Source organism: Petaurus breviceps, unplaced genomic scaffold, assembly GCF_028583685.1.
Source record: "Petaurus breviceps papuanus isolate PSGF00001 unplaced genomic scaffold, PetGlider_PUasm1.0 90977, whole genome shotgun sequence".
Lineage (NCBI taxonomy): Eukaryota > Metazoa > Chordata > Mammalia > Diprotodontia > Petauridae > Petaurus > Petaurus breviceps.
The window spans coordinates 40,852,095-40,879,484 of NW_027187391.1; the positions used below are offsets into that span (position 1 = coordinate 40,852,095).

The 27,390-nt window shown below is 35.7% G+C and overlaps 1 protein-coding gene across 2 annotated transcripts in view; it reads left to right on the plus strand.

Moving 5' to 3' along the window:
* Positions 1-27,390, plus strand: part of REV3L (REV3 like, DNA directed polymerase zeta catalytic subunit) — a 257,192-nt gene that overhangs the window by 174,390 nt on the left and 55,412 nt on the right. For both annotated transcript variants that reach the window (XM_069077037.1, XM_069077038.1), the window contains exons 19-21: positions 6,718-6,833; positions 10,477-10,595; positions 18,990-19,108. In XM_069077037.1, the coding sequence (XP_068933138.1) occupies positions 6,718-6,833; positions 10,477-10,595; positions 18,990-19,108 (354 nt within the window). The remainder of the gene's footprint in view (positions 1-6,717; positions 6,834-10,476; positions 10,596-18,989; positions 19,109-27,390) is intronic.

Sequence of the window (27,390 nt, forward strand, 5' to 3'; positions counted from 1 at the left end):
GTAATATTTAGCTATCTAATGCTCTTTCAAAGAAAATGAATGTATTGAATGAATCAGCCTTTTAAAGTAGATTCTGTTTAATGTGTATACTACCTAGATGCCTTCAAAGTAGATTCTATTTAATATGTATGCTCCGTAGATGCCTTCAAATCTCCATTCTAGTGTCTCCCATGTCTGTATGTGTGTTTTTCTACCAGTAAGCGTCTAAAGGGCAGAGTCTTGGTTATTTATCTCTTATTTCTTTTTACCTGTCATGTTGCCAATACATGGTAGGTGCTCAGTAAATGCTTATTGAATAATATAGCTGTTTCCTCAGCATCTCAGATATCTAAAAGGTTCTAAATGTGCTCTCAGCTTTATACAGAACTTCATTTTATCTCATACAAAAGTGATTTTTTTTCTTTTGAAACAGTTACTATTTAATCACACCTACATATCTATTTTCTTAAAACTAATATTGAGATTCCCCGTATTGGAGTGAATAATACTGGGGTGGCACTTAAATGTTTTGTTTTGTTTTGTTTTTTTAAAGTAATTGGGGTTAAGTAACTTGCTCAAGGTTACACGGCCAGTTATTTTGTGTGGGTAGTAAGTATCTGAGGCCGGAACCAATCCTGGGTCTCCCGACTTAAGGGCCGGCGCTCTAACTCATTGCTCCACCTGGCCACTCCCACTTAAATGTTTTATCATTTTTAAGATTGAGGTATGAAGTGACTAATATTAAAAGAATCATGTTTAAACAACTGCAACAATGTCTTTCTTTGTTATTCCTTAAGGTCCTGTTAATGCACATTATGTAATAGACCTTTCACCATCTCTTGATCTGCCTACAATCTCTTATTCTATCAGAGACTTACTCAACCATATAAAACCTGCCACAGCGACAAATTGCTATACTGAATGTATCTGAGTATTGAAGGTGTTCTAGAATCTAATTCTATGTAGACTCTATTCTCTAATCTCTTCTTTTGTGGAAATATTATTTTCTAAGCTTTCTTTTGAACTTACAATTTAACAAAAACTATGTAATTTTTATTTTATAGCATTTAGTTTTGTTTCCCTCTAAAAAATAAGCATTCTTTAAACCTGAGTCAGAACTATTGTCAAAATTTCCAAAGGAATTACAGATAGGTGCTGCTAAGCTGACTGAAGCTTAACACAAACTTTTCTTTTAACTATATCACCACAATTAGAAATGTGATGCTCTTTTCCTTAGCCTGCCAAGTACCCCCATCAACCTCTGTTATCATCTACTCCCAGTGCCTGACCTCCTCCCTTTTCTATTATTTTTTTACTTAATTCACTATCACTACCTGTCATCTAGTTACAAAATAGGCCATACTTCATGTATGAGAATTTATAAAATGAAGTGAAAGAGAAATTGTTATTATTTTTTCCCTCTGAAGCATTAAATCTCTGGAAAATAAGGAGACATGGGAATGATATATAGCCTAGGACATGGTATAATAAAAGAGTGACCATATCCCAAAATTATTTCTTTTTCTGTACCCTGAGTCTATTATATCTTTGTTAGGAGGTGGGTAATATGCTTCATGTTAAATATCTGGAGACATGATTGTTGGATTTCTGAATGTTCTTAAGTCTTTCAAAGTTTTTCTTTGCAGAGTTGTTGACTTTGTATAAGCAGTTCTCTTGATTCTGCTCACTGAACTTAACATCAGATCCTATTACCCAAGATTCTTTGCAACCATATTTGTCATTTTTTTCTTAAGACTCAATAATATTCCGTTACATTCATATATCAAAATTTGCTCGACTATTCCCTAGTTGATGGACACTCTCTCGGATTCTAATTCTTTGCTTTTCTTCTGCACCTCCCCCTTTATGATCCTCTCCCCCAGTTCAGGATCAAAAAGTTTGTTTTACCTGCAGCTATTTCCTCTCAAGTATTATCATTTTTTTTAAACTGTCCCCACCCCTCTCTCCTCCCAAATTGCAGCATATTTCTCTTCCTTTTTGTGTATTTCTACATGAAATGTGTGTGTGTGTGTGTTAAATCCTCCTTTGTCCATTTCAGTTAAGAGTGCTATCTGATGCCTGTTTACTCCATGTCTGTATACCCTTCTTTTCATTATCCCCAATTGTGAGGAGATACAAAGTTCTACCTTTTCTTCCTTTTTACATTAATATATTCCTTTTGTCTTCCATTTTCTTTCCCCTCTTTAAACTCTCAGGAAAAAACCAATCAATTCCTCCTAGACCCTGTTTTTCTTATTTAACTCTCTCAATAACCTTGAAGATATTAAGGCCCTGAAAGTACACTTCTTTTTTCTCCCTCTTTTAGTATTTTTATACTATGTTATAATAGAACCCTTTCCAGTTGCTCAAATAAATTTACTTTTCTATATTTGTCTTGATTTCATGATACTCGCTTCCTCCCCCCCACCGAGTTCTTACTCAGCTCTTATCTTTTCATCAGAAATGCTTGAAAGTTCTCTGTTCCTACTAAAGGTGCATTTGTTTCCCCATGGGATTGTACTCAGCTTTGTGAAGTATTATTTTTGATTGTAACCCTGTATATTTTGTCTCTTGGAATATTATATATTCCAAGTTTATTTCATTTAAAGTAGAAGCTGCTACATCTTATATAATCCTGACTGTGGGCCTTTGTTATTTGAACTACTTCTTTTTGCATATTTGCAGTATTTTTTCTTTGACATGGGAACTTCTGGATTTTGGCTATAACATTCATGATGCTTTTCCTTTTAGGGTTTCTTAGAGGAGATGATCAACAGATTCTTTTCTGTTTTTACTTCGACATTTTTATCTTTTCTTAAAATGTAGTATCCAAGCTTTTTCTTTTTTTTGGTCATGCTTTTCAAAGAGTCCAGTGATTTTTAAATTCTCTCTCCCTTTACCTGTTTTCCAGATTATTTATCAGGTATTATATATATTCAGATTATAAGAACTATATTGTTTTAGGATCAGGCACTACCCCTGTACTTTTGACTGGGGTGTTTTGTCTTACTCTGAGTCACTTGGGTTCTAGGGCTGATCTCCACTTCACATGGTTAGGCCCTCCCTGGAGCTTTGAAGTACAGAGCCATAGATCCTCGGGGCTCTTTATGGGTTCTTAGGACAGTGTTGGAAATATTGGAGACCCTGAATGCCTAGATTGTTCCAGTCTAAACACTGGTGCTTGCAGCTCCCTTGGGCTTCTAGGGTCCTCACTCGTAATGTCTTCTGACCTCTTTAGTCTTTTATACAGAAATACTTTGCTCTTTCTGCCTCCAACCAGAAAGCCTGGCACTATACATGTCTCTTTTCTTGCTGGGAGTCTACAGTTATGTTTGCCTACAATGGCATTGGCTTTGCTAGTGGCCCTCTTTCCTACTGCTCTTGGACTAGTGACTGACTTTGTGCAGTTCTGGGGTAGAAGAAATCACATATTGTGGTTTCTCATTGAATTTTTTCTTTTTTTGGAATCATTAATTGGTCTGGTGGGAATTTCAAGTTTTTATGGAAACTGGGCACTCTGCCTCCATTCAGCCAGCCATCTTGGCCATAAGTCCTCCATCAATCTTTCCACTGTTCTATGCTACCAAAAAGTTGATTATCAAGCTAGATGACATTGAAAATTATATTTTCTTGGAGGCGGAGCCAAGATGGCGGAGTAGCAGGAAGAAGTACAGCCGAGCTCTACCCCACAACTCCTCCAAACAGATCTAGAAAATGCATCAGACCGAGTCCTGATCAGGAAATTCAAGAAAAAAATCACAGTGAGTCATTTTTCCAGCCAAGTTCAGCAGAGGGAGAGACACAAAGAGGTCTGCGGACATTGGGGATGGGGTCTAGCCAGGAATGGCCATGTGGATCATTCCAGCACAGGGAGAGGAGAGGCTGTGCACCAGGGTAAGAAGAAGTCTCAAATCTAGCAAAGAGGGACCTAAACTTGAACAAGGTACAGGAGTAGATGCCAGCTGCTAGCTCTGTTGCTCACTATCCAGTCCAAATCAGAGATCCAGGACTGACTTAGAAGGGGACCTGCACCTGGGGGTAGAGTCCCAGAGTGAGGAGTGGTCATGGGTACTTGACTGTGTTTTTAGCAAGGACCAAGTTCAAAAGCAAGTAGCAGTCATGCATCTAACCCCAGGAACAGGTTTCCAACCCATTCTGAAGGATAAAGCCATATGACCAAGCCCGTAATTCCAGATCAAAGGGGAGTCTGCAGTTCTATCTCCCTGAAGAAGTAGGGCTTTCCAGTTTTCCAGTGGCTGAGTCCAGTAGCATTTTCCTGGGACTCCCGCCAGAGGCAAAACCCACAGGTATTGCTCAGAAATTACCTCAATTTGGGAACTTGTAGAGGAGCAGCAATTAGACTTTGCCCTGAATCATATCATTTGGAATCACTGAAAACTTGCAGGTCTCCAATGTGTACTGTCCCTGAAATCCTTGAGTAATAAACCACCAGATACCCCAAGAAAGAAGCAGCAAGGCCAGCCAAAACATTCTCTCCAGAAGTTTGCAGAGTCCTACTATAACATAAAGTCCAGAATCGGTAAGCAGGCTGGAAATTTGTGCTAACGAAAAAAGAATCTCACCATAAAAGCGATGATGACAGGGACAATTAAGATACCAACTCAGAAGAAGAGAATGACTCCAAAACATCTGCAAGCAAAACCTCAAAGAAAAACACAGCTTGTATATAAGTTAGATGAGAATTCTTAGAAGAGATGAAGCAAGAATTACAAAAAAAGTTTTAAAATACTTTTGTAAAAATAGAACTGTGGAAAAAAGAAGTGAAAAGGGATCTAACACCTTGGCACAAGAAGTACAAAACTATACCCAAGCAGCAAACTCCCTAAAAATTAAAATGGATCAAATAGAAGGTAATGACTCCATTAAAGATATATTAAATCAAAAGAATGAAAAATAGAAGAAAACATAAGATATCTACATAGCAAATAAAAAAAAACTGCTCTAGAAAAGAGATCAAGAAAAGATTATTTAAGATTACTGATCTACTTGAAAGTTACAACCAAACAAAAGAGCCTAGAATTCGTTTCAAGAAATTACAAAAGGAAACTATCTAGAACTCTTGGAGCCAGAGGGCAAAGTGTAAAATAGAAAAAAATCCACCAGTCACCTCTTGAAAGAAACCCCAAAATGAAAACTCCCAGGAACATTATAACCAAAATCCAAATAAATAAACAATAGTACAAGCAGCCAAAAAAAAAAAAGACTTCAAATACTAATAAGCCAAATTCAGGATCACACACCATTTAGCAGCCATTTAAAGCTATTTAAAGGAGCAGAGTGCATGGCATAGTCCAAAAAGCAAAAGATAAATATTTACAATCAAGAATCACCTACCCGTCCAAACTGAATCTAGTCCTACAGGGTTAAAAATGCAATTTTCATGAAATGGAGGACTTCCAAGTATTCCTGATGAAAGCTGCATAGAAAATTTGATGTACAAAAACAGGAGTCAAGAGAAACATAAAAAGGTAAAGATGAACAATCAAAAGGGACTAAGCAAAGATAAAATGTTTACATTCTAATATGAAGAGATGTTATGTGTCCCCTATCATCAGGTGACCTAGTGGGAGTCTAATTGACTCAAATAGCCTAGAAGTTGTTTTATATGTCTTAATGATCTTAAAAGAAGAATGAAAACAGAGAGGAAGAGGAATACACTATGCTGGTAAGGGGAAGAACAGGGAGGCAGATTAGGGGAGAATTATCTCACATAATTGGGATTTGCAAGTAGAAATTTGTACAAATGAGGAAAGAGTTTCAGAACAGGTAACACTTGAGCCTTACTCTTATCTGAACTAGTCAAGGGATGGAAAAATACATACCTATATACACACAGAGTTGAGCACAGAAATATATTCCACTCAATAGGTAAATAGGAGGGAAAGGATAGAAGAGGTGGACAGTAAGAGGGAGGGTAGCATAAGAGAGGATTATCCTACAAAATAAACTTAAGGACATAAAAAAATATTTATAGCAGCTCTTTTTGCAGTGACAAAAAATTGGAAATTGAGGGGAATAGTCACCAACTGGGGAATGGATAAACAGGTTACAGTATATAATATAAATGTAATGAAATACTGTTTCGTAAGAAATGATGGAAATGCTTTCAGAGAAATTTTTTTTAAAGATTTCTATTAACTGACAAAGAGTGAAATGAGAACTAGAGGGACAATTTATAAAATAACAAAAATATTGTATGTTTGAAAGACTTTGGAATTTGATCAGTGTAATGGCTAACCTTGGTTCCAGAAGACTGATGATAGAACATACTACCCATCTCCTGACAGAAAGGTGATAGACTAAGAGGGCAGAATATAACAATTTTTTTATACAGTCAGTGCAGATACTTGTTTTGCTTTACTGTATATGTCTATAATGGGGTTTGTTTTTGTTAAGGGAAAGGTTGATGGGGAGGGGATATCAAGGGAAAGAAGAAAGACTTGTAGAGTGAAAAAAATAATATTTAAAAAGTTTCTTGTCTCACTAGGCAAATGCCTTACTATACTAGGCTCTAAGCAACCATGCTCATCTAAATTTTAAAACAAACTGATAGGGAATCAGTGCATAAATTCTAGACAATTATACTTACAATTTTTTTTAAAAATCAAGTTGTGTCTTAGAGCTTTTGTAGGACTTATTAACAGAGTTCTTCTTATACAAGGCATATTCAAAATTAAATTAGTTTGGTTCTTAAATAATTTGTTGTTGTCTCTTTAGGTATGATCCTGATATTCTGTTAGGATATGAAATTCAGATGCATTCCTGGGGCTACCTCTTACAAAGGGCTGCTGCATTAAGTGTTGACTTATGTCAGATGATCTCCCGTGTTCCAGGTACTGTGAATCTATTGTGGCTTAAATGTATAACAAGTTAAAAGGTAAATAAATACAAGTAAAAAATTGAAAAGCACCATTTTACTTTAAATCAAATTCTTTCCCTCTGTTCCTCAATTTTGTCTTATTGGCAAAAAGGCACCATAAATTGGGTTATCTTCGTGTACCAGTCTAAAGGAATATCTGAATTTGAGGGTTATTTCTCAGAGGCCCTGATTCTGATCAGACTTTCAAAATTACCTACTCTTTGCAGTTAGAGAATGCTTATTTAAGTTTTTTTTTTAAATGCCACATTAGAGATCATAGAGCAAGGTGACAAGTTGAAATGTTAATAAAGCTGGTCTCCATACCATCTGATAGAAAATAACGAAAGAGGAGATGACTTCAAAAACACAAGAAAAGTTGGTGAGTGTAAGAATCCAAAATAGCAAATACTTCTGAGCTTAATGAGAAGCCACTTGAATTATATTTAATTTTTTTGCTGCCAGGATTTTATTCTTTGTCTTTGATTTGATCACAAATTTTTTTTGAATCAAGAAGGTTTTTTGTTTTGTTTTAACCACATTGTTAAGAAGAAGGTAACATGATGTAGTGAAAAGAGCACCAGATCAGGAAACCTGGATTGCCATGCTAGTTTTAACATTTATGTAACTGCTTCACTTTGGACATGTCATTAGCCTTTTGCCTGTTTTCTTAACTACAAAAGAGGCATCTCACAAAGGGAACTGCTTTGGAAAAAATACAGAACTTAGACCTTTGTCCCCAGGAGGTCAAAATCTTATACCAATGTATTTGTGGCAGCACTTTCTGTGCTATCAGAGACATAGGTAAGAAAACTAATAGGTATTCATCAGTTGGGGAATGGCTAAATAAATTGTAGAACATAAATGTATTGGGATATTATTGTCATGTAAGACACAATAAAGGAAGAATTCAGAGAATCATGAGAAGACATATAAGCTAAGGCAGAATGAAACCTACAGAGTTAGGTAGCAGGAAAACCTGGCTTCACATCTCACTCCATACACTTACTATGAGAATATAGAATATAGAATGCTGCATATACTAGAAAGCCAAATGTGTTGGTTATTTTTGCTGAATTTTTTTTTAATCTTTGTTGCAACAGACAGTTCACTGGATATGGGACAGGGGAAGAATATTCAGAAATGAGTGTGATAGAAAAGAAAAAGCATCAGAAATAAAAATAAGGATGTTGGATAAGATGTGGGAGTATTCTGACTCCTTTTTTCTTAGGTCATATCTTAATAATCCAAAAAGTAAGATAAGGCAGTGACACAAATTTTTTCCATAATATGTAACCTATTTCTATCTCTGATAGCAGTCTGTCTCTTTTCATTGCTTTCTTTTAATAACTAGGAAGAGGGATATGATACAAGAGCCTTCCTTCCTTCCACATGGTAGAGGATCATTCTCGTTGAGCTAGAACTTCTTCTTGTGACTACAAATGTTAAAATACTAGAATGTCCTATTAAGGGAGAGTAGAGCATCTCTTGTTACTTAAGATTTTTAGTGCTAATTCCATCTCTGTGGCTACCACACTTGTTTCAATAACTAGTAGTGAATCGAGGGAATCTTCTGCCCTGTTAGTTTGCTAGGTGCTCCTGCACACATGGTTAACACTGGTGGCAAAAATGGAAACTTTATTGAAGCATCTCTAGTCCTTAAAATTAGATGTGAACTCCATTTTCTGTTGAGAATGATTATTCCGATTTTCAGTTCACTATAGAAAACATGTCTTCTGGGATATCTTTATCCAGGTTTTAGAGCAGTATTCATGTTAGGACCTCATTACTTTGATAAGAATACTGGACTGGGAGCTAGAGGACCTAGATCTAGTCTTTGTTCTACTACATATTAGCCATGAAGCTTTGAAGTCAGTTACTTCTCTAACGGACCGTTTTTGTTTTTTTTTTTTTTGGAGGGGGAAAGGCAAGGCAACTGGGATTGCCTTGCCCAAGGTCACACAGCTACTAAGTGTGTCAAGTGTCTTGAGACCAGATTTGAACTCAGGTCCTCCTGACTCCAGGGCCAGTGCTCCATTCACTGAACCACCTAGCTGCCCCTCTAACATAAGAACTTCTTAACAGTGAAAAATGTTTAAGCACTAGAGGATTCTGTTAAGGCAAATTGGATCATCTCTGCTCCAAGACATTTTTTTTTTTTTTGGCTTTTTGGAGAGGGAAAGGTAGGGCAATTGGGGTTAAGTGACTTGCCCAGGGTCACACAGCTAATTTTTTGTGTTACGTGTCTGAGGTTGGTTTTGAACTCAGGCCCTCCTGACTCTAGGGCTGGTGCTCTATTCACTCTCCACCTAGCCACTCCCCAAGACATTTTTTAAATTAAATTTTATGTTTATTTTTAGTTTACATCATTCATTTCCACAAGATTTTGAGTTACAAATTTTCTCCCCATCTTTTCCCTACCTACCACCCTAAGACAGTGATCCCACTGTATATCCCCTCCCCCCAATGTGTTCTCCTTTATCTTCCTCCATCCCCCCTCCAACTTTCCAGTAGGGCAAGATGGATCTCTATACCCCAGTGCCTGTATATCATATAATTTCCCAGTTGCGTGTAAAAAAAATAATTATACACACACACACACACATATATATATATATATATATATATAAAATTTTTTTTTTTTAAACATTTGATTTAAAACTGAATTTCAGATTCTTTCCCTTCCTCTCTCATCACCCACCCTTACTGGGAAGATAGGCAATTCAATATAGGTTATACACGTGTAGCTACACAAAACATTTCCATAATGGATATATATGAAAGACTGACTATATTTCCCTCTATCCTATCCCAACTCCCACTTGTTCTATTCTCTACTTTGACCCTTTCCCTTTTCAAAAGTGTGTGCTTCCAACTTCCCTGCCCTCCCCTCCATCATCCCCCTCTCAGCCCCTTCCCCCCTACTCTCCTGTAGGGTGAATACCCTATTTAGTGTGTATGTCATTCCCTCCCTAAGCCAAATTCAATGAGAGTAAGGTTGACCCATTCCCTTTTGCCTTCCTGTTCTTCCGCTCCATTGTAACAGTTTTCCCTTGCCTCTTCTATATGGGATAATTTACCCCATTCTGCAAGACGTTTTTAATGACTTTTTTTCCATTGATGATTCTATTGACCTATATAGCTTGTTCATATGCAAAAAAACCATAGTAATTCTTGTACTACCTACCTCATAGGGTTATTGGAATAAAATAAAATGTGAAAAAGCACTTTTAAAAAATATAAAGCATTGTACTCATGTAAAGTTTTATCAAATTGGTTTCCTCATCTGTAAAATCAAGATGATAACAGCATTCACCACCAAGGGCTACTATGAAGATCAAGTGAAATAATTATTGTATAGTGCTTAGCACAGTGCCTTGATGTGTAGTGAGTGATACATAAATGTTAGCAGTTATTATTTAGCAGTTGTTAAATATAAGATAGAAATAGTGCACACTTTTCATATTAAAGCCAGAAAAATGCTGCAGTTCTGGGTGAGTTTAATAAAGAAGCAAGAAAAATTATTAGAAGTAAAAGAAAAAGGGTTCAATTTTTTTATTGGCGATAACATTCTGAAGTACCTGAACATGCCCTAATGCAGTCTCTTTCCAATTCTGTAGATGACAAAATAGAGAACAGATTTGCTGCTGAAAGAGATGACTATGGATCTGATACAATGAGTGAGATAAACATTGTTGGGCGGATTACACTAAATCTTTGGAGAATCATGAGAAATGAGGTAAAATGCCTTATCTAAAAATTAACTTTTTAGTTAAATTGAATCAGATTTATTTAAAGTATCATTTGTGTTGTTTTGTGTGCTTGAGTATGAAACTTTTGTGCTTTTTTGGTGTTAAAGTGGAATTTTTTAAAATATGTACAAGTAATGCTGTGTTTAGCAATGTAAAATTACAATTTGACCACCATTTTCTTTTTTTTCTGAACCTAAGAGATAATACAATCATTTCCATAACATAGTATAATAGAAAAAAAGATTATTGCAAATGAAACTGCAAATCTAGTATGTACAGTTTGCTATTCCTTTTAAATATTTAATAAAATTATCATGTAACTATCTTTTTTTTTTCATCTATTTTCTTCTTCCCCTCCACCTTAGAGAAGGCTATCATTAGATACAAATATGTATATATATTACACTCATACTTCTACTTATCAGTTCTTTCTTTGGATACAGATAACATCCTCCTTCATAGGTCCTTGGTAGTTAATTTGGGCATTTTTAATAGTCAAAATTACTTTATTGCTCAAAGTTTTTCTTAAAACAATAATGCTGTTACTCTATACAATGTTCTCTTGGTTCTGTTCATTTCATTCTTCATTATTTCATGCAAGTCTATCCATGTTTTTCTAAAATCATCAAGCTGTCATTTCTTATAGCAACATTAGTATCCATCATGATCGTATACCACAACTTGTTCAGCCATTCCCCATTTGATGGGCATCCCCACAATTTCTGTCTCCAGTTAATTCTAGATAGTATAAAATACCTGGGAGTATACCTGACAAAACAAACCCAAACTATATGAACAAAGTTATAAAAAACTTTTTATACAAATAAAATCAAATTTAAATAATTGGAGGAATATTAATTGTTCATGAGTAGGCAGATCCAGTATAATAAAAATGGCAATTTTGCCTAAAGTAATTTATATATTCAATGCCATCTCAACTAAATTACCAAAAAATTATTTTTCTGAGTTAGAAAAAATAATAACAAAATTCATTTTGAAGAACAAATGTTCAAGAATATCAAAGAAACTATTTTTTAAATGTAAAGGAAGGAAGTTTAGCAATACCAGATCTTAAACTATATCATAAGACAGTAATTACCAAAACTATTTGGTATTGGGGCATCTAGGTGACGCAGTGAATAGAGCACCGGCCCTGGAGTCAGGAGGACCTGGGTTTGGATCCGGCCTCAGACACTTAACACAAAAAATAGCTGTGTGACCTTGGGCAAGTCACTCCAATTGCACTCCAAAAAGAAAAAAATGCAAAAAAAGCTACCTAGTATTGACTAAGAAATAGAAAAGTGGGGTGGAGCCAAGATGGCGTTGTAGAAGCACAAACTTGGCATGAGCTTCCATTCCAATCACTTCCAATTCATGTGAAAAAATTACTCTAAACAAATTTTAGAGCTATAGAACCCACAAAGTGACAGAGAAACAAATCTCCTGCTGAAAGCAGCCTGGCAGGCCGACAGAAAGTGTCTAACGCACCAAGCTGGGAGCCAAGCACAGTCCTGTGTGAGCTGTGGTTCTGGCCCAGGGTGGCCCCAAATAAGCAGAGGCCAGAGCAGACTTCAGGAGAGTGAATCACCAGCAACTGTGGCAGTTTCCAAAATGCCAAATTTTGCCAAAATAAATGCCAAAAATAAAGTAAAAGGTCAGTGTGGAACTCTGTTAGAATAGGGGGGAAAGAAAAGCATGACCCGGCCTCTGCCCCAAGAGCAAGAGGTGGCAGAAGCATGGCAGCAACTGCCACGTGGCTGCTTCCAGAGCTCCTGGCCTGAAGAGTGTAGAGGGACCAAGCAACCATTCAGAGGGTAATTGCTCTTACTTTAACCTACTTGGATCTGGATCGCTGTCTTGGGTGGTGGTCCTGAGGTATGTGGCCAGTGTGCCAGAGCTTGTGGGGGCAGTAGAGAGGGTGCCCAACTAATAGTTTTGGCAGCTGTGAAAACCCCAGCAATTTGGGAAAAAAGTTTTCTACTTTGGAAGCAGAATTCTACTGTGGCAGAGAGCTCAAAAGTCAAGTAATTGACTGGCAATATGAGCAAATAGAGGAAACGTAATCAGACCATATATTCCTTTTTGGGGGACAAAAAAGGATCAAAGCATGTAATGGGAGGAAGACAGCGAAGTCAGAACTCCTGCATCAAAAACTTCCAAGAAAAATATGGACTGGTTTACAGGCCTTGGAGGAGCTCAAGAAGGATTTTGAAAATCAAGTGGAGGAAAAATTTGGAAGAGAAATAAGAATGATGCAAGAAAATCATGAAAAGCGAGTCAACAGCCTGCCGAAGGAGACCCAAAAAGATGCTGAAGAAAATAACACCTTAAAAAAATAGACTAACTCAAATGCCAATGAGAAGAATGCCTTAAAAAACTGAATTTGCCAGATGGAAAAGGAATTTCAAAAACTCACTGAAGAGAATAATTCCTTCAGAATTATATTGAAGCAATTGGAAGGTAATGACTTTATCAGAAAGCAAGATACTATAAAACAACTGAAAAAATAGAAGGCAGTGTGAAATATCTTATTGGAAAAACCACTGACCTGGAAAATAGAAGAAATAGAAAGGTATCAGTGGAACAGAATAGACATAAAATTTATAGCAGCAAGTGACTATTGTAACCTTGTGTTTGAAAAGTGTAAAGACTTAAGTTTTTAGGATAAGAATTTATTATTTGGTGAAAATTATTAGGAAAACTTGGAAAGTAATCTGGCAGAAATTAGGTATAGATAGGTATCTGGCAGAAATTAGGTATAGATAGGTATCTTACACCAGTTACCAAGATAAAGTCAAAATGGATACATGACCTAGACATAAAAAGATATATTACAAGAAAATTGACAGAACATGGAACATATAACCTGTCAGACTTATGAATAGGTGAACAATTTATGAAGAAATGAGATAGAGCCATGTGCTATATAAAATGGACAATTTCAGTTCCATTAAATTTAAAAAGTAGAAAATTGGGGGAAATAATTTTATAGACCGTTTCTCAGATAAAGGTCTCATATCTCAAAGAGAACTTTGTCAAATCTATAAGAATACAGATCATTCCCCAATTGATAAATGGTCAAAGGATGTAAACAGATAGTTTTCTGATGAAGAAATCAAAACAGTTTATAGTCATATAAAAAAATGTTCTAAATCATTATGGATTAGAGAAATGCAAATTAAAACAACCTTGAGGGACGGCTAGGTGGTGCAGTGAGTAAAGCGCCGGCCCTGGAGTCAGGAGGACCCGAGTTCGGCTTTGGCCTTAGACACTTCACACACACAAACACAAACACAACTAGTCGTGTTACCTTGGGCAAGTTACTTAACCCCAGTTGCCCTCCAGAAGGCAAAAAAAAAAAAAAAACAAGCCTTGAGATATTATTTTAAACCTATTAGATTGGCTAAAATGATTGAAGGGGAAAGCAACAAATGCTGGAGAGAATGTGGAACAATTGGGATACTAAGGCATTGTTGGTGGAATTGTGAACTGATCCAACCATTTTGAAGAGCAATCTGATATCATGCCCAAAGAGTTATTTAATTGCCTATCCCCTTTGACCTAGCAATACCATTACTAGGTCTGTTTCCAAAGATCATTATAGAAAAAGGAAAAGAACCTATATGTTTTAAAATATTTATAGCAAGCTCTCTTTGTGGGGGCAAAGAATTGGAAATTGCCAAGATGCCTGTCAATTGGCAAACTGACTTCCATTTTCTTAACTGATTTCTCATTTTTATTTGTTTCTGAAGTACCTTAGGAATACTTATAAATGTCTATAGAACATGTGTGCTTTATTATATAACAGATATTTTATACTTTGATCATGTTACTTTTTTCCTTAATATAGAACTGTACTCTAAATACAGTGTCTTAGACAAATTCATTTTTACCTCAATTTATTGTATTTTGAAAATTGTAAACTAGATTTCAGCAAGAACTACTTAACAGTGAGAGTGTTTAAGCATTAGAACATTGTGTTAAATAAGAGCATCTTTGCTCCTTAAATTTTTTTTAAATGGCATTTTTTCCATTGATGATGCCTTTGTCATGTATAGAAATTAGGAGTGCTTAACATGAATCCCAACGCTCTATTTTAAGTTCCCTTGCATTCTTAAATTTGTTAGCCAATCACTTTGGAAAAACAAAGAACACCCTACCCCAGAATTTCAAATGATCAGGTCTTAAATTATATTAGTTACACACATGAAGCAGCAAATAACTTCGGTGAAAGATTCTCACTGTTCAGAATGATGGAGTTCCTGACCTGAATGTCCCTCTATGTTGTTGAAATCAATTAAAAACATTCATGTGCAGAAACATACATTTTTAGTAGAGTGGCTTTTTTTTCTAGTATTCTTGGATTACCTCCTATTTTCTTTCCCTTCACTCCCACACAATCACCCCCAAACTGCTTTCTAGATAAATATCATACTCACTGACTTTGCTGGCTCTCCTGTGACATACTGAATAGTTGACTTCCCAAGAATGTCTTATGCCATCATTTGGGTGAGAATGACTAGTAATTGTATTTGTCAATATAGAAATTCTTTTTAAATAATCTTTTAAGATTTATCTCCTACTTGGCTTCTATATCTTCTCTTCCCTTTTTTCTTGTATTTTCTGTAGTGTGCATTGAATTTGTTTGGCCTCTTCCAAATACATACCTTAGAACTATCTCCTTTTTCCATGTGCATTTGGTACATATTTTCCTTACTGATAGAAGAAAGAGGAGTAGATAACTTTATTCTGGCTCAATGTGTTGTTTTCATGGATTTCAAAACATAAGTGCACCCAATGACTTAGAAGATATTTTTATAAATAGAATTTGGGCTAGCAAAATTATATGTTTTGTGCATAGTCTCCACTGCGTAAAATAAGCTGTGATAACTTTAAAATATTCCTTGGAATGAGCACATGCTCATTCTGTATTACATGTCATTCTGTATGACAACAGAATTGAACCAGATTATCAAAGGATTCCTTGCTTATTACTCAGGGCTAAAATGCAGCTAGCTAGATCATTTGTGTCAAATGTTACCCCAAGTTATTGAATTATTGAGTAAATATCTTTAAAAACTTTGGACTTCTCATAGGAATTTCTGGAATATCAGAGGTCAGAGAACACAGATATTCCTGGGCTATTTAAGCTGTTAACTGTAAATTATCTCTTTTATCTTCATCTGCATTGGAGCATCAAAAATGTGTGAATGTTAGGAATTAATAATTTGTCATTCTCCTTGGGATCACTAAAATAGACTCAACAATTTTCACAGTAGCAAAAAATACTTCAAACTACTTGGCAGTTCCCCTTCAGGACAGTTTGAACATAGCAGGGGTTGACCTCGTGTCAGTCAGGCAGTCATTCAACAAGTATTTACTAGTCATATACTATGTCAGGCCAAGTGAGATATGCTAGAGAGATACAGATACAGCAAATGAAACAAATCCTGGTTGCAAGACACTTAACTTCTAATAAGGGACACAAAGGATGTATATGTGTATATAAAGGCTAAATACAAAGTAAGTAAATACAAGGTATTTTGAGAGGGAATTCACTAGCAGGTGAGACGATCAGAAAAAAAAAAAAACTTCCCAAAAAGGGTGATGCCCGAGCTGCATCTTTTTTTTTTTCCTAAAGCAATTGGGGTTAACTAACTTGCCCAAGGTTACATAGCCAGGTTTGTGTGTGTGTGTGTGTGTGTGTGGGTGTTAAGTATCTGAGGCTGGAACTGATCCCAGGTCTTCCTGAGTCCGGGACCGGCACTCTTCCTCACTGCGCCACCTAGCCACCCCTGCCTGAGCTGCATCTTAAAGAAAGAGGATTCCACAAGGCAGTGGTGAGGTGATAGTATATTCCAGGCATGGAGAGAACTATTACAAAGTCACAAAGATGGAAGATGTGAAATCTCTCATATGTGAGGAACAGAGAGAAGGCCAGGTTAGGCATTCTGGATCTTATTAGGATATTGATCTTTAATAGATATCCTCACAGGAATCATCTGGAGCCAGATCATTCCAAGCCTGGAGAAAACATTGAATTGGAAAAAGGCTCCCTACCTATGTCCCTTCTGGATCTAAAGGAGTCCACCCGAATAGTCTGACCCTTAGTCTGGCTTGCAAAACATTTCTTCAATAATCTATTTTGGAATTTTTACACAAAAAATTCAAACTTATCAGCCTATAGTTTGAAGAATTTTCTCCCTCTTTCTGAAAATTAGGATATTTGCCCATCTGTAGTCCTGTAGCGCAATTCCCATTTGCCAGAATGCCTCAAAGATAATCAACTTCAGCAGTCATGCCTACAAATTCTTTCATAATCTTTGGATACAATTTATTTAACCTAGATATCTTAAACTTATTTAGAGTGGTGTAGTCATTGTCTTTTGATCTGCTCACTTATCCTGGGTTTCATTTCCCTCCTAACCATTGTCCTGCTCTTTTCAGTGTAAAGATAATTTTCTTTAATAGAGAAAGTACAAATTACTGAAGCTGAAAAGTTCTTTTTTTCTCACCTGTTATTATCCCCAAAATCAGGATAAACCTTTGTTTGCTCTTCTCCACGCCCCCTTTAAAAAAAAATAATTAATATTTAGTTTTCAACAATCATTATATAAGATTTTGAGCTCTAAATTGTTCTCCCCTCCCCAAGACAGCATGCAATCCGATGTAGGCTATACATGCATGATCACATATATTAAGCATATTCCCACATTAATCATGTAGTAATAGAAGAATCAGAAGCAAAGGGGAAAACCATAAGAAAGAAAAAGCCACAAAAAAAAAAAAGAGAGAAAATAGTATGCTTCAATCTGCATTCAGACTCCATAGTTCTTTCTCTGGATGTGGATAGCATTTTCCATCATGAGTCTTTTGGAACTGTCTTAGATCTTCACATTGCTCAGAAGAGCTAATTCGAAGAAAGCCAATCAGCGTACAAGGTGCTGTTACTGTATATAGTATTCCCTTGGTCTGCTCATTTTACTCAGCATTCATGCAAGTCTTCCCAGGTTTTTCTGAAGTCTGCCTGCTCTCCATTTCTTAAGGAACAATAGAATTTCATTACATTCAAATACCAAAACTCGTTCAGTCATTCCCCAGTTGATTGGCATCTCCTCAATTTCCAATTCTTTGCCACCACAAAAAGAGCTGCTATAAATATTTTTATATACATGGGTCCTTTTCCCTTCTCTTTCCCCCTTCTTAAATAATATTGTTGACAGTAGTATTCAGAGTACTGGCTCACTCTGAGGTTTAGTCTTCCCCATCATTCTTTTAAGGCTCTACCAGTGTTTTGTGTCAACACTTGCATTTTTGGTCCTTTTAAAATCTGAGTTCCCCATACCACCCCATTAGTCTCTTTAAATACTTCCCCCCCGCTTTTCCTCATTAAGATCATTTTAATTTGTTTTATCAAAATTATATTGTCAAGAGCCTCTTTTTTTCCTCGAAGCAACCTTTTTTGATTTTTCCAGAATCTGTGCCAAGGGCTCATCTCCATCTTTTCTCTGAACCTTCTAAGACCTGCTCTCCAAAAGTCTAATGTTCCTTTCCTTATCTGTCTTGAACACAAAGGAAACTTTTGTCATTTTCACTTTACCAAACCATTTTTCCTCATGGGTCAGACCAAAATTCAGATTAGTAATTCTTTTCCTTGTTTCCTTTACTTTCAGAAAAATGAAATTATCAAAAAGGCAAATCAAGAATTTATTAGGTAATCTGGTTTGAGCAAAAAGAGACCTCCAGCAAATGTCTAGATTAAGTCCCCCATCCCAACTGTCTCCTACCTTCTTGCTATTTTTGCTTCAGGAAATCATCATATTGCTCCATCTGACTGAGCCATCTTTTGTAGTGTACTACCAGATGCCACTTCTGCTTTACCTTCCTTTAAGCTGCCTTCCTCACAGTTGCATTCCCATGTTCTATGCAGGGGTAGGTTAACAGATAATTTCACATTAATTCAACTTTCATCTGTATATTTTACACATGGGCAAATACTGATGACATTTTCATCCTTTCTTCTCTTGAGAAGCAAGGAAGCACAAAATGAGAGGCCTAGTTACTAAAACCTTGAGGCAAAGTCTGTAATTTGGCACATCTCAAAAGTTAACATAATTCCATTAGACAGCTTGACATCAGAAAACAACCTTACCTTAATTAATGGCATTTGTGAGTGAAACACTTTTTATTCTAAATTGAATACTATTTTAATTTGAATATGATTTAAATTTTATTTGAATTCATTTCAGTGGTATGCAAAGTTACTGTTAAATGTGGTTTTTAAAGCTATCACTAAAGGTTTTAAGCAGTATCTGAAACTTTCCAGATGAATATGACATTTAAATATAGCAACATTGTAATAATTACTTAAATTTTTCCAGGTGGCTCTAACCAACTATACCTTTGAAAATGTGAGCTTTCATGTTCTTCACCAACGTTTTCCTCTCTTCACCTTTCGGGTATTGTCTGATTGGTTTGATAACAAAACAGATCTATACAGGTAATGTTTCATTTCTTTGAGGGGTGGTATTGTCCTATCAAACATGTTAAACAAAAAATAGTAATGTCAAACATATCATGTATTTTAAATTTTTTAAGGAAATGTTTGCTATGTTTGCTGCAGAGGAAAAGTTGATAAGATTATGGGATCTAATTTTGAGGTGAATGAAATATGTTCATTAAATTTCAAGAGACCTTAGGGTGGAGAGGTGCAAGACCCTATCATAAGACTTGGATATGCTCAGAAAGCTACTTATTTGAAATCCACTTTTTTTGATACTTAAATCTCTGAGGCACCATCCATAAGTAAGGTAAAATTATAGGAAAATACTAAGTCTTTACTGAAATCATTATAGAAATATAAACATAGAATAAGGCCAAATGACAATAATAAATAAATACAGAAGTTCAGTCTGAAGCTAATTAATATAAAATTATGATTGACAGTTATTATTATTAATATGATCCAGAATTAAATGTCAGTTCTAAGTGTCTCTTTGAACAGAAGACAATGGTGTGTATCATGTCTATTTGTACAAATAGTAACAACAGGAAAAATGAGCTTAAGTTAAAATTTAACAGTGAAGTGGAAGGATTGTACGATGCTGGAATACATTGCACGAGGAGATCATACACACTTCTTTTAGGACATTGAAAGTACAATGACTAGTTGTGACACTTCCATATTCTTTCCTCCTTTGTTTTCCTAAGACGCAGAAATTCTTTGCTTTATACAACAATTAACCTCATAAGTTTTGTAGAAAAACATGTTCTATAAATTATATCATTTGAACTGTACCTTTAAAGGAACTTGTTAGTCAAACAAATTGTATCTTCTGTAGAACAGATAATCATCCCAGTTGTCTTTTTGTGAATCTTTATACAGGCATTCCTCAACTTCTAAATGAGTTTATATTCTAAATCTTTTTAATAAGTCAAGTTGTTTGAAATTCAGGATGATTTTCACATATAATGGTTGTGACAGATGTTCCTTGACTAGCCAACAAAAGCTAACAAAACTTGTAATGTGACTGAATTTGTAGGATTATTGCATCTGGCCTGAGTTCTGGGCCATGGGAGCAAAGGAAGAAATAGATAGCAAAACTATACTACTGGGGGATCTTAATCTCCCTCTCTCTGAACTTGATAAGTCTAACCCCAAAATAAACAAGAAATGAGGCGAATAGAATTTTAGAGAGGCTAGATATGATAAATCTCTGAAGAAAACTGAATGGGGATAAAAAGGAATATACTTTCTTCTCAGCGCTTCATGGCACATACTCAAAAATCGACCATGTACTAGGGCATAAAAACCTCACAATTAAGTGCAGAAAAGCAGAAATATTAAATGCATCCTTCTCAGATCATGATGCAATAAAAATCACATGCAATAAAGGGCCATGGAAAGATAGACTAAAAACTAATTGGAAATTAAACAATATAATCCTAAAGAATAAGTGGGTCAAACAAGAAATTATAGAAACAATCAGTAACTTCATTCAAGAGAATGACAATAATGAGACTACATACCAAAATTTGTGGAATGCAGCAAAGGCAGTTCTTAGGGGAAGTTTTATGTCCCTGAATGCATACATGAATAAATTAGAGAAAAGGGAGGTCAGTGAATTGGGCATGCAATTGAAAAAGATAGAAAAAGAACAAATTGAAAATCCCCAGTTAAATACTAAATTAGAAATTCTGAAAACCAAAGAAGAGATTAATAAAATTGAAATTAAGAAAACTATTGAATAAATAAAACTAAGAGCTGGTTTTATGAAAAAACCAATACAAATGATAGACCCTTAGGCAATATGCTAAAAAAAAGAAAAAAAGAAAGAACACCAAATTATGAGTATCAAAAATGAAAATGATGAATCTACCTCCAATGAAGAGGAAATCGAAACAATAATTAGGAATTATTTTGCCCAATTGTATGCACATTAATTTGACAATCTTAGTGAAATGGATGAATATTTACAAAAATATGAGTTGCCCAGATTAACTGAAGAGAAAGTAAATTACTTAAATAACCCTATCTCAGAAAAAGAAATCAAACAAGCCATCAGTGAACTCCCTAGGAAAAAATCTCCAGGGCCAGATGGATTTACTAGTGAATTCTATCAAACATTTAAAGAACAATTGATTCTAATACTCTACAAACTATTTGGAAAAATTAGTGAAAGAGTCCTACCAAATTCATTTTATGACACAAATATGGTACTGATACCTAAATCAGGAAGAGATAAAACAGAAAATTATAGATGAATTTCCCTCATGAATATAGATGTAAAAATTTTAAATAAAATATTAGCAAAAAGACTACAGCAACTTATCACAAGAATAATACACTTTGATCAGGTAGGATTTATTCCAGGAATGCAAGGATGGTTTAATATTAGGAAAACCATCAGTATAATTGATCATATCAACAGTAAAACTAGCAGAAACCACATGATTATCTCAATAGATGCAGAAAAGGCTTTTGACAAAATACAACATCCATTCCTACTAAAAACACTAGAAAGTATAAGAATAAATGGAGCCTTCCTTAAAATAATAGATAGCATCTATTTAAAGCCATCAGCAAGTATTATATGTAATGGGGATAAGCTAGAAGCATTTCCAATAAGATCAGGGGTGAAACAAGGGTGTCCTTTTTTATTCTTATTCTATCTGGTACTAGAAATGTTAGCAGTAGCAATTAGAGAAGAAAAAGAAATCAAAGGAATCAATTTAGGCAAAGAAGAGACCAAGCTATCACTCTTTGCAGATGATATACTTAGAGATGATATACTTAGAGAATCAAGTAAAAAACTACTTGAGACAAATAAATTTGAGAAAGTTTCAGGATATAAAATAAACCCACATAAATCCTCGGCATTCCTGTATATTTCTAACGAAATCCAACAGTAAGAGATAGAAAGAGAAATCCCATTTAAAGTTACTGTAGACATTATAAAATATTTGGGAATCTACCTGCCCAGACAAACCCAGGACCTATATGAACACAACTACAAAATACTTTTCACACAAATAAAGTCAGATCTAACTAATTAGAAAAACATCAATTGCTCATGGCTGGGTCAGGCTAATATAAAAATCACAATTTTAGCTAAATTAAATTATATATTTAGTGCCATACCAATCAGTTTACCAAAAAACTACTTTATAGAGCTAGAAAAAATAGTAACAAAATTCATTTGGAAGAACAGACGGTCCAGAATATCAAGGGAATTAATGAAAAGAAATGCTAGGGAAGGTGGCCTAGCTATACCAGATTTTAATCTGTATTATGAAGCAGCAGTCATCAAAACTACTTGGTACTGGCTGAGAAATAGAGCAGTGGATCAATGTAATAGATTGGGTACATGGGACTCAGTAGTCAATGACTATAATAATCTACTGTTTGATAAACCCAAAGACCCCAGTTTTTGGGGTAAGAACTCACTATTTGACAAAAACTGCTTGGAAAGGTGGAACATAGTATGGCAGAAACTGGGCATAGACCATTATCTAACCCCATATACCAAAATTAAGTCTAAATGGGTGCATGATATAGGTATAAAGGCTGATATTGTAAGCAGTCTTGGAAAGCAAGGAATTAATTTACCTGTCAGATTTGTGGAGAGGGGAAGACTTTATGACCAAACAAGAATTAGAGAGCATTATAAAATACAAAATGGATAATTTTGATTACATTAAATTGAAAAGCTTCTGTACAAACAAAGCTAGTGTAACCAAGATTAGAAGTGGGAAATTGGGAAAGGATTTTTACAATCTATGTCTCTGATAAAAGACTCATTTCTAAAATATACAGAGAATTGAGTCAAATCTATGAGAATAGAAGTCATTCCCCAATTGATTAATAGTCAAAGGATATGAACAGGCAGTTTTCAGAGGAAGAAATTAAAGATATCTATAAGCATAGGAAAAAATGCTCTAAATCACTATTGATTAGAGAAATGCAAATCAAAACAACTCCACATCTCACCAGTCAGATTGGCTAAGATGACAAAACAGGAAAATGACAAATGCTGGAGAGGATGTGGACAAATTGGAACATTAATGCATTGCTGGTGGAGTTCTGAACGGATCCAACCATTCTGGAGAGCATTCTGGAATTGTGCCCAAAGGGCTATAAATGCTTTCATACCCTTTGACCCAGCAATACCACTTCTAGGGTTGTATCCCAAAGAGATCATAGAAGTGGGGAGGAAGACCCGTATGTACAAAAATATTTATAGCAGCTCTTTTTGTGGTGGCAAAGAATTAGAAATTAAGGGGGTGCCCATCAATTGGGGAATGGTTGAACAAGTTGTGGTATGTGAATGTAATGGAATACTGTTGTGCTATAAGAAACGAGAAGCAGATAGACTTTATATTTACCTGGAGAGGCTTATATGAACGGATGCTGAGTGAGAAGAGTAGAACCAGGAGAAATTTGTACATAATTACAGACACAACATATACCGTGTTTCCCCGATAATAAGACCTATCCAGAAAATAAGCCCTCCCCTTACTGTGTAAGATTCCTCTAAAATAAGCCCTCCCCCGAAAATAAGCCCTATTGAGATTGCTACTGTAGTAAAGGTGATCCCCTGCGCTACACGCTACATTATCGCCCCCCCCATGAAACGCATGCCGAGCTCCGAGCTGCATCCAATCAGAGCTGCAGCAGTGAGCGCGTCATCCTGTTCTTCCCCAGTGATTTGCTTATTGAATAAAGGTACATTTTTTTGTTCACATTTACCTGTTTATTAAAATTGCTGTCAATGTTCATTAAAATAAGCCCTCCCCTGAAAATAAGCCCTCTGGTGTTTTTCTGTCCAAAAAAAATAATAAGACTGTGTCTTATTATCGGGGAAACACGATATGTGACGACCAACTTTGATAGACTGGACTCTTCTCAGCAATGCAGGGTTATAAGTCAACCCCAAAGGACTCATGATGGAGAGAGATGTCTACATCCAGAGAAGGAACTAGAAAGAACTGAGTTTGAATCCAGATTAAAGCAAACTACCTGATCTTTTTCTTTTTCTTCTTTGGTTTTGTTTCCTCTTTCCCATTGTTCATTCCATCTGATACAATCCTTCTTTATAACCTGGCTAATGTCTAATGTGAAAGTATTTGCAGATCCTATACTTGATTGTATGCCATTGGAGGTTGGGGGGAAGGGAGGGAAAGAGAAAATTTGAAACTCAAGGAATTGTGCAACTGAATATTGTAAACTAAAAGTAAACAAATAGGGGCGGCTAGGTGGTACAGTAAGTAAAGTGCTGGCCCTTGTGTCAATCCCAAGTTCAGTTCCAGCCTCAGACACTTGATACCCACACAAAAAATCTAGCCGTGTAATCTTGGGCAAGTTACTTAACTCCAATTGCCCTCCAAAAAGCAAAAAAAAAAATAAAAGTAAACAAACAAATTAATAAATATTGACCAAAAAAATATAAAGAAAATTTTAAAAAAATTTTCACAGTACAGCCAATCTGGTGTATTAATTCAGTCCATCAAGCTGTGTGCCTAGCACAGAATTTGCATTCTTTTGGGGGAGCAATATATAATCAAATAAGTAAATTTAATACATAATTTTGAGTGAAGAGATGGAAAAATCCAACAATTACACATATCAGGAAAGGTTTCTTATAGAAAGTGGTACTTAGACTGAGACTTGAAGGGAGAAGCTAGGAACTTCTAGAAACAAAGACAGAAAGGGAGCAGCACATTCTAAGCATGGGCAACAAGACTTTGTGCAGAAGGGCAGGAGATTAAATATCATATAGGGAATTACAAATGTTGGCTTTTTTTTCCTTTTCTTTTTGCCTGAAAATGAAGCAGTCAGTAGTAGGAGTAGATCAGTTTGGCTGAAATCCAGATTGCATTAGGGAAAATAATATGAAATTTGCTGAGAAAAATATGTTGGGGCCAAATTGTGTTGGGCTTTAAATACCAGAGGATTTTTTTAAATTGTAATTTATTTATTTACTTTTAGTTTACAACATTCAGTTCCTCAATCCCTTGAGTTTCAAATTTTCTCCCATTCCCTCTCCTTCCTTCCCCCATGGCAGCATGCAATCAAATATAGGATCTACAAATACCTTCACATTAAACATTAGTCAAGTTAAATACCAGAGGATTTTGTATTTTATCCTATGACAATAACAGCAAAGACTCTCTGTCCTCCAGGACCATTTACTCGGTTGAAATATATTGATATATAATAAGCTAACCTTTTTTTAAGCACTTAGTTCATTGACTTTTATAAGTAAGTCATTTAGTTATCCTAGAAAACAGTTCAGTAAATTAAAAAAAATAATAAACAGTATGGATAGTAACTTCCTAGTTCTTTTTCTCATGTTTGATCCTTAGTCTCATGTCCCTTACCTTTTTATCAAGGTTGTGAGTTTATTTAAATTCGTGTAGTTTATATATTTAAACATTATATGTATGTTCAAATTTTTTTTGAAGTATCAGTGGATTTTACTGAGTTTTTTTCCTGTATTTGTTTAAAGAAAGAAAAATATTTGTTATATGGAGCAGTTCTTGGCGGGGGGAAGATATAATGCCAAGCCAAGGCAGCTTCCAAGGTTCAGAATACCAGCATATTAACTCTCCATTTTATTCAATGACAAATTAAGGCAAAACATTCACAGAAAAGAGAAAATCAAAATACAGCATTCACCAAGTGCAATTCAATAATTTCCAAGTACTATTCCACCCCTGGGCAGTACATTCTTTTAGTCAGTCACAAAGTCTCTCTTCTCAAATGGAGATTAAGATTAGTTTCCAATCATAAACAAAATAAATTCATTTGGTCAATCACAGAGCAAAAAAAAGTAAAGTTTCCCCACCCCTGGATCACAACTGAATTACAATTATCATCAGTTAACGCCCAGCACCTTCTCTAAAGGGGCAATGGAGAGCACAAAGGCCATCTAACCCTGAGCTACAACAAGGTTAAGATATCATCACAGCATCTAATACCCAAAGAAAGGTCTTTTCTTCATCTTGACCCAAAGCAAGTTCTCAGCAATCTCTGTTCCTGGGGAGACAAAGCTTAACAAAGCCACAAGATACATTGCCAGTGTCTTCATCAATTCACTCTCTGTCTGTAGAACAGTCTCAGGACCCCTGAAAATATCAGTAAGACCCACTTCCAGGATTTCTGTAAACATACAAGAAAGTCCTTCTTCAGGGCTTCTAAACCAACAGCAAGGTGGCAAATCAAAAACTAATCTGGCAAAGCAACATCAAAACAGACAGACAAAATACTGCCATCGCAGCCATGTCTCCTCAGTCCTTGGCAGCTGCAGGTGGCAACTCTCAAAAGTCCTGGGCAGCTCCAGCTGGCCCTCAGCAATCCTCCACAGGGCTGCTCCCAAAAATTCTTCTGCTTCTCTCTCTGCTTGGGCCTTCTCTCTGCTTGGCCCTCTCTAAGGAACACTAGAAGAAATGTTGTTTATATAAAAAAACACAATAGATCAATAAAATTTAGTTTTTAATTGTAGATTTAGATAACTGTAGTGTACAGGCTCCAGTCTATGTTCCACCACTTTTTAAAAATTTTTTTCAAGTAGATTGTTTCAGTTCTCAAGGCCTTCTTTTGTGCATTGGTAAAATGAGTCAGTTATACCAGATGATTTCTAAGATCTATTACAACTTTAAAATTCTAAGATTATAGATTCTAACTAATGTGTTCCAGTGATAGGGACATTTGTTTTGTGTCCACACTGGGCAATTGTATTCTACCTTGCATCTATCCTCTCTCTCTATTCAGATAGTCACCACTGTGGTTCAGGACCCTCTTGCTACTTACCTAGACTATAACAGTAGCTCCTAATTAGCCCCACTTCCTTATCTCTCACCTCTGTAGGCCATCCTCCACAGCTACCAAAGTGATTGTCTTCAGGCATGGGTCTGACCATGTCATTTCTCCCAACTCAAAAATAATCTTTGGCTCTCAGTTACTTCTAGAATAAAACCTCTTTTGGGGGGTATTAAAAAACCTTCAAAAGCTGGTTCCAACCTACCTTTCCAGATGTATTACACATTACTCCCCTTCATTCCCACTCTACAATCAACTACAAACTGGCCTACTTGCTGTTCCTCACTGCAGCATTCTAGTTCCTATCTCCTTTGTACTAGCTGTCTCCCAGCCTCTATACATTCTCTTCTCCCTCTTAGAGTCCCTCATTTCCTTCAAAGTTCTGCTCAAATACCACTCCTACATAAAGCCTTTCCTGCTTCCCTTATCTTCTAGTGCTTCCCCCAACTTGAAATTCCTTT